The 8,752-nt window shown below is 28.2% G+C and overlaps 1 protein-coding gene across 1 annotated transcript; it reads left to right on the top strand.

Moving 5' to 3' along the window:
• Positions 1 to 1,196: 1,196 nt before the first annotated feature.
• Positions 1,197 to 8,752, top strand: LOC111613925 (vitellogenin-like; the record flags this gene model as incomplete). Its single annotated transcript, XM_023355272.1, has 15 exons — positions 1,197 to 1,351; positions 1,524 to 1,739; positions 1,924 to 2,079; positions 2,150 to 2,345; positions 2,421 to 2,673; positions 2,741 to 2,906; positions 2,989 to 3,171; positions 3,357 to 3,654; positions 3,726 to 3,994; positions 4,075 to 4,182; positions 4,354 to 4,494; positions 4,571 to 4,684; positions 7,311 to 7,445; positions 7,581 to 7,676; positions 8,654 to 8,752. Coding segments are annotated over 15 exons (2,585 nt in total), but the record flags the coding sequence as incomplete, so codon positions are not given.

Genomic DNA, 8,752 nt, shown 5'->3' on the forward strand with positions numbered 1-8,752 from the left:
AAAGCTTAATTTTGAAAGTAGAGATGGGAGTTTTATTTAAAAAAGGTTGCAAATGTTACCGTAATAACGAGTAAAATCTTCATTAAGTTCGATCCCACTGGAGATATGACAAGAGACCCCCCTCTATCTTTCACCTCCGTTGACCTTTACTACCAAAATTTAATGGTATTAATTTCCCTAATACACAAATCTCACTGCAAAATTTAAGAAAATTTTCACAAAACTCACAGGAGTTATATAAATAGCAAAGTGTTTTATAATCAAACAAACTATCTGTAAATTATAATTTAATGAAAAATTTCCAGCATACTAATTAACTATAAATATTGCTTTTTGTTAGCTTCATCCTATTTAGTTTATGAAAATAATTTATATTTTTATTCGTTTTTGGTTTAAAAAAAATGGTTTTTCAAAAACACTCTTAAAAAATGATCAAATAAGTAAAATTTAATTATTAACTTTGATTTTAGCTTACTATACAAATTATGAACATTACAAATATGTTTTAAAATATTTCTATAAAGCAAAATATAAAACACAAAAAGTATCGGAAATAGTAAACTGCATGCGTACAAAAGGGCGCCATCGTCGTTTTTTTCGCATTTTGTACGCATTTAACAGCAATCCGTATGTCATCGTTTATTTTCGTTTTTAAATAAACGCTTGTTTCGTACGTAAAAAATTTTTGCGCCGCGATTTTTCAAAATGTCGAGTGTAATTGAACAAAGAACGTGCGTTAAACTTTGTTTACTCAACGGAATTACTGCTAGAAAAATGTTGGAAATGTTGCAAAAAGCCTTTTGTGACGATCACAAAAAGAGTTTTCGAGCAGTACAAGATGCTCAAGTTGAGTCATTTTGAGTCGATTGATTCCATAAAACAAAATTCGCTGCGAGTTCTCAAGGAGTTTCACGAAAATGATTTTAAAGCATGTTTCGAGGATTGGAAAAAAACGTTGGCGTAAGTGCAGTGCATTGCAGTGGGGGATTACTTTGAAGGGAACGAAATAAATTTTGATGAATAAATTAAAATCTTGCATTTTATTGAACCATTCTCTATATATTTTTTTTTTATTATAGAGGTATATACTACAAACTGTATTTTTTACTAATTTTATGGTAAATAAAAGTTTTTTAAACGATTTACACATTTCTTTACGATATATAATAGTATTTGATCATTTATTTATATTTTAGCTGCTAAGAAATTTCGCTATAAAGAACAAACAACGTATGTCTACGACTTTGAAAGCACAAATTTCTTTAGAGCCACTAGATTTCGTTTAAAACCATTTGCAATTAAAGCCAAAGTTGAAATAAGTAACTTAGGAAACTGCGACATGGCTTTGGAGGTTAGTTGATTTTTTAAAAATCTTTATTTAAACATTTTGTGTTTATAATAATATAAATTTTATTACGTTTAATCTTATATTTATGTTTAATTTTTCAGAAAATGGCATGTAAAATTGAGATTTATATTAATTTTTTAATTCAAATTCTTATACAATATTCGACATTTTACAGATAAAAAATGCCACATTACTCATTTCTGGAGAAAAAGAAAGCAAAATAACAGAGTTAATGCAGTTTCCTCTGTTGTTTTCGTTTGAAGATGGTAAAATTGCAGAAATTTGTCCGTGGCCAGATGATGATAAAACTATTAATATTAAACGAGCTATATTGTCTGCTTTTCAGAATACTATGAGCAGTTTTGATATGGATTATGAACATAAAAATGAAGTATGCAGTTACTTTTATTTAAAAAAAAATAAATAAGAATTTTTATATAATAATTAAACGTAGCCTACTAGCATAAATACAATACTAAGAATAGTTACTCTTACTATTTGTTCTTAAAGCTTTGGTCAATCTATTTGGCCTGAGTTAAATTTAATTTATTGTATTAAAATAAATTAAATTACAGAGTGATATAGTTGGAAGGTGTAGTACTGTCTTCGGTGTAATAGAAAGATCAAATAGAACAGTAATAGTTAAAAAAGCTAAGGATTTCTTTGAATGTGAGTCCGGACGTACTGGCAATACAGCACTGATAACCGCCCTTCTTTTAAAATCAAAAGGGGTGAGTATATCTAACATATTAGTTATAATTTATTTTAAAACAAATATATAATTACTTTTTAACTAAATAGTTACCCGTAATAGACGACCTGTTTTTCAACTGTGAACAGATTATTGAAGAAGGTATTGTCACAAACGTTTCATGCATCGAATATAGTACATTTAAGCTTTCCGAAAATACACGTATTGATACGAGGACTTATAAAACGAAAGCAGAAGTTAAACTCATTCTAAAATCTGTTGGAAGATTAACGTCATTTACACCTTGTGAGTAAATTTTACACTTTTATGTACCCAGTCTTCACCTACTGAATAACTAGATTACAAATTTGCTTTGATTAGATGAAATCGTCGAAAGAGAAGATCTATTTTATTCTAACCAACCAGAAATGTTCTCTAATTTTGCTTTTGAAAAAGCATTAAGAATTTTACGAAATATTTGTTCCGAAATTCATCATAAAAAAACAATTAATCCAGAAACACCAAAACTCTTCTCACGTTTAGTGCAGACTCTTCGTAAAGTACAACCTGGAGAACTACAAGATATTTATGACAAAATAGACAGAGAAGAAAAATGCCAATCATTGTGGCTGAAGTTAATATAAAATTATTTTAAATTAAGATATTTAGTATAAGTGTAACATGTTCGTATATTTTTTCAGAAGTTTACTCAATGATGCATTACCTCATATTGGTCACGAAGGCTCTATCAAAGTAATGGCGAAGAAGATTCAAAATGGCACTGTTAGTAAAATTCAAACAACATTTTGGGTTACTAGTTTGGCTTTCATTCAATATCCCACCGAAGATGCTATTTTATCTGTAGTGGTAAGTAAGTATTATTAATTCTAAATAAAATATGATACAAATAATAAAATATTCAATACGAATCTTTAAATGCTTAAATTAGCCATTGCTGGATTACGAAAAAGCTGGAAAACAAGCACTTCTAGCGATTACTGCAATGTCTCATAATTATTGCATGAAAAATACAAACTGTGAACAATCAGAAGCTATTCAGCAAGTAATAACATCTTTAAAAAGATACTTGAATTATAGATGCAATGTTTATCAACCAGCAGAAATAAAACAGGTAATATACTGATTAATAACAATATTAAATATAGATATTTATATAAATCATATGCAAATACTAAGTTTTTTATCTCAAAAATTACAAGTTAATATTCTCATGATTTCAATAAATACGCCATCTGAACTTTTCTAAATTAATCATTAAAAGTTTCTTGAATAAATAATGTAGTTTTTTCTTGATAGGTAATCGCAGCTTTGAAAAGTTTTGGAAATTTAGGAAGAGTTGGAGGAGCTAGCAGACAAATCTTAGAATGTGCCAAAGAACCATCCAATGAAATTACCATTCGATTAGCAGCAATAGAAGCATTCCGACGAACACCATGCAAAGAAGAGGTTAAACAACAGTTATTAAACATTTTCTCACATCGTGATGAACATGTTGAAGTGCGTATTACTGCTTATCTAGGAGCAATGAAATGTGCAGACAGAGAAGTTGTGAGAAGGATTAAACAAATTTATGACTCAGAAAGGCTCAATCAAAGTACGAATAAAATATTTCTTGAATTCGAATTAATTGTGAAATAAAAAATAAACATCAATTTTCTTTTTTAGTAAAAGCATTCGTTTATTCTCATATGACAAATCTTCAAGAAAGCTCTTCGTCTAAAAAAGAAGATATTAGAAGAATTGTATTAGATTTCCAATTCCAGCCTCAGCAACTCGATATTAGAAAATATTCTCAAAACATCGAATGGTCAGTTTATCAAAATATGAATCTAAATGGAGAATTTGAATCAAACATAATTTATTCACTGGATTCGTTCATACCACGATCGTTCATGACAAATTTGACTTCAGTTTTTTACGGAAATAATATCGAAGTGGGTGTGTTTTGAATACGCGAACAATTTATTATTTTTAAATTAAATCTTTTAATTTACATATTGAATTTATATGTTAGATTGGAGGAAGATTAGAAGGTCTTGATTATTGGATGGAAAGTTTGTTTTCACCGCTAAGAGATTATGGTCATATGTCTTTTAGTGAATTCACCCATTATATGTTTGATGTAAGTAAAAAAAAACCACGACCAAAATGACTGGCTTTTAGAACATCAAATCATAAATATCAAACAAAAATTGATCCACTTTCTGAAAGTGTAAAATATTCATTTACTGTATATCATTTAATCATATAATTGATTAAGAACATTTCAACTTAATGTTATTTATTTTTAAAGATGAAAGAATCTATCCCTTCTGATGCTCGTGGTTCATTTTATTTCAAACATCAAGGCAGTGAACTTCTGTGGCTCATAATTGATGAAAAAACAGACTTCGGCTTGGGAAAAACTGTAGATTACATGAATATTCTATCAGAGGTAATCGATATATTTAAATTTTCAGTATGTTATTTATAAACATTAAACTGTTAATTTTATTATATATAATTTATAGCTTGCAAAACATCAAAAAGTTGATAAGGTTCTTGGTCTTTATTTGGATACGTCTATAATTTATCCANGAATGTTACTTCCATATGCCACCTGGCACGCTTCTGAAAATCATTTCGTTTGTGCTCTACAAGCATGTGTGCATTACTTTTCAGCCTACCCTCGTATATTTACACTTTAGAACTGAATTCTTTCCAAAACATGAAAAAATGTGTAAAATAAATGATTAAAAAAAATCACTTCCTGTCTGGATGATGTAATAACTGAATGGGATAAAACTTAAGTTAATATATTGCAGAGATAGCTGCTTTTAAACAATATGTGTATTTCATTTTCTTATTACTTATTATTACTAAAACAATTCAAAGTGTTTGTTTCTTTATTGCATTTTTATTTAGTTTCACTCTACTCAATAAAATTATTATTATCTATATTCATTGAAGTTTATACAAGTTTCATGCAAAAGTTTTTTCATGAAAAAATAAATAAATAGTTCTGCGTAATACTCCTTTATTTTTTATATAGATTTTATTTAATTTATAGAAAATAATGACATAATATGATTTACTTTTCAAAATTCATACATTTATCACATTTTTGTGCATGTAAACCATATTTAACAACTGTATTTAAAAGACAGTTTGAAAGGGAATAAGTATTATATCAGTGTTTTTCAACCTTTTTTATCTCATGGTGCACTTAAACATATAATAAAATTTCTGCAGCACAAATTTTCTCAAAAAAATCACATGATTTAGTTGTGTTTGTAAACATTCTGTTGCCATATTCAGGGTTCCTATGCACCTGGAAAATCAGGGAAAGTCGGGATTTGTTGAAAATTGTCAAAAAGTCAGGGAATTTGTCTCCTTAACTGCATTGTTGATCTCGTTTGCTGAATATGGATGACCAATCATAGCCATCTGCAGGTGGCAAGAAGTAATGCTGCAATCTTTAATAAGAAAATATACCAGAATCCATTTTGAAATGGCTTTTTTCATTGTTCTGAAATCATAATTTTACAGTTGTGGATTAATAAGAGGATAAACTACTTTTATGTAATAGTGTTTAATTTTTAATTTTAATAATAATTCAGCGATTATAAAAAGATGAAATTGTTAATTAGAATAAAAAATAACTAATTAAAAATTTATTTGCAAACTTTTAAAAGTTGAAATTGTAATTTATTAGAATGTTCACTTCAAAATAGCTAAATAGATCAGTAAAAATCTGTAATTTTAATTGTTTTTCATGTTTAAAATATTACTATACAACATAAAAAATTATAAATAGTTACCTGACGTTTATAGTAAAATGCTGGCACTGACTTATTATTGGCACGAGCTTTTTATATTTGTTGTTACGATTTTGCTTGAAAGTACTGTACTGCAAGTGTATTTTTCCCCTCTCTTTTGTTTTTTCCACAAATTCGATACATAGTTTAATAATTAGTTTAACTGAAATGACGTTGGGTAACAAATATCACTGATTTTGGCAAATTTAGGGCTTAAAAACTGGCAAGATTGATCATACTTGTAATAAATATACTGTAGTTATATTTTCGAAATCAACAGGTAATCCGATAGTTTAACCAATGTTAACTTAAAAATAAAATAAGAAGCCCTTGTTTTGTTTGTAAATTGCTTATTTTTTCATTACATTGAAGTTGTGGATTCTATCAAATATTTTTCTACAGGATGTATGTACTATATTTTTTTAATGTGGCAGTCTTTGAAGCATATCAACTATGCAAAAAGAAGGATAGATGTACTCGATGTTCGCAGTAAATGCTGTTTTATTATGTCGATATTCCACACTAAGAAATGTGAGGGTCAGGGAAAATCAGGGAATTCAAAACAAAAATTTGAGTAGGAACCTTGCATACTACAGCTTAAGCCTAATTCTTTTTGTCTATATTTTTTATGAATTAAATAAAATATTGTTGTTCCTTAAAATAGCAGCAGGTTACAACAATAGTTATTTAAGTTAATAATTTTCATTTATATAAGAAAAGCAATTAACATTAAGTCTTAATTTGCATTTAAAAGTGGCATGATAATTGCCTTTAGAAACCTGCTCAATGTCCATTATTTCTAAATTAAAATAATTTGAACTAAATATGGACAATTTTATAGATATATTTTTGATTTAAAGAAAATTTCATTTTAAATGAAATAACCCAGGGTTATGCATATATAATCTTGCTTATGAATATATATTTTTTACTACATTTCATATACAGTTATTTATTATAACAATGAAAAACTTGTATAATCAATTTAAAGAGGTTTTAATTTTAACATATATGCTTATTGTTCTTTAGGCTTCTTTTGAAAATATTTTATGTAGTAACCTTCAAAAATTTTCACAGCACACTGGTTGAAAATCACTGTATTTTATAATAATGCAAGATTAGTTGCTGATTTTAAATTGCAATTACAGACTTGTGCTTATGGAACAATCATTGCTCCATGGTCACAGAATATACATTGGAATTGGTTATGCAAAGGTGTATTTTGTTCTAGCAATTTTTGCAGGGTGTATGCCACTGTATGTTATATGCATAAAAATGTGGTAAATTATTAATTATTTGATTTTATTATTTTCATGAACATATGTGGATTTTTTACTAAATATGATTGTAAAATAAATAAATCTAGATAAAATTTGGTAAACTGTTTAGTTTTATGATTGTTATTCTAATAAGTTAAATAAGTTTGTTAAAATGCATATTGTTTTGTTTCTAGGCTAATGTAATGTTAGAGTATTCATTAGATGATGCAGAAGCATTGCTTACTAAAAATCTTCAAACTGCAACTAAAAATCTTGATCTTCTAGAGAGTGATTTGGATTTCTTGAGAGATCAGTTAACTACAACTGAAGTCAGTATCCTTTTTAAGAAAATGCTTATTTTGAAAAATGAAAAATTATATCTTTTATTAATGTATTTGAAAGAAATTTTTTTGTAAGCATTATTGGTTATAAAATTATTTAGAAAACATGTTATAAATTTATAGAAGTTTGTCAATCCACCACTCAATAATTTGGAATGTCTGATAATCTGGCATCCTCTCTGTAAAGTAGCCAATAACCCAGAATTGTGTGGTGATCAGGCAAGCTGGTATACTGCAAATTGGAATTTATTTGGATATGAAGAGCACTAAGACCACAGATGGAAATTGAAGCAGAAGTTGGGGATGCAGTCATGCATGTTGCCACTTGTTAGGAGATTGACCATGGGATTGAGAATAATATGAGAAAATGACTCATTAGTTATAGTATTTTGTGTTGGGTCAAACATTTTTACTGGTGCTTTCCTGAGTCTAATTCATGTTTACAGTGTAATTGTCAAAGTTGAGATAAATGTATTTTAATTGAAATTGAACTAGAACTTGGATAAAACTATTGAACGCTGGTAAATGGTCTTGGGTTCACATCTGACCAAAGGATTAGCTGCATAGTTTCCAGGTTTCTTCACGTGTAACATGTAAATAGGAGCCATTTTCCCATAGAAACTCCTTAAAAGTACTTGCTTTGCAGATCACCCTTGTCTTGTATTGTCTTAGCTTACCAAACCAAGCATAAAACATATACTTAGGCATTTTTGAGGTTACTGAGCTTGAAAGTTTGGTCAATTTGCCTCAAAATCTGATTAATTAGCTGATAACCAATTGGAATTCATTACATAAAAATCAATATAAATATCAACCAACTCTGGGAAAAACAATGGGCTTTTACAGGCAATGAATTGAAATCTGTGGTAATTTAGCATCAAGATCTTATTGGTTGGTCAGAAACTAATATAAATTGCATTTTCATGAGCACAGTTGGTAGAGATTTTTTTACAGGCATTAAATTTGAATGTGTAGTCCATTCATGTTGAAAGTGGTTTTTAATTCTATGGAAATTGTTCTGTCCAAGGAAGCTATTATTTTTAAAAATCTTCTAAATGATTTTCTAGGCAACACCAGGTACCACATGTATTATTATTTGTACTGTAAGTATAATTAATCATATTATTGTATATTCAGAAAAGAACAAATTTGAATCTACTTTTATTCATAATAAGTTTTTTTAATGATAATTCTAGTCTTTAACAGCATTAATAGATATGGCTAGAGTCTACAATTGGGATGTGAAGAGAAGACAAGCGGAGAGAGAAAAGGCTGTCTCATCCAGTTCAGTTTAA

Source organism: Centruroides sculpturatus, unplaced genomic scaffold (genome assembly GCF_000671375.1).
Source record: "Centruroides sculpturatus isolate CEXI.00-Female unplaced genomic scaffold, Cexi_2.0 scaffold1919, whole genome shotgun sequence".
Classification (NCBI taxonomy): Eukaryota; Metazoa; Arthropoda; class Arachnida; order Scorpiones; family Buthidae; genus Centruroides; species Centruroides sculpturatus.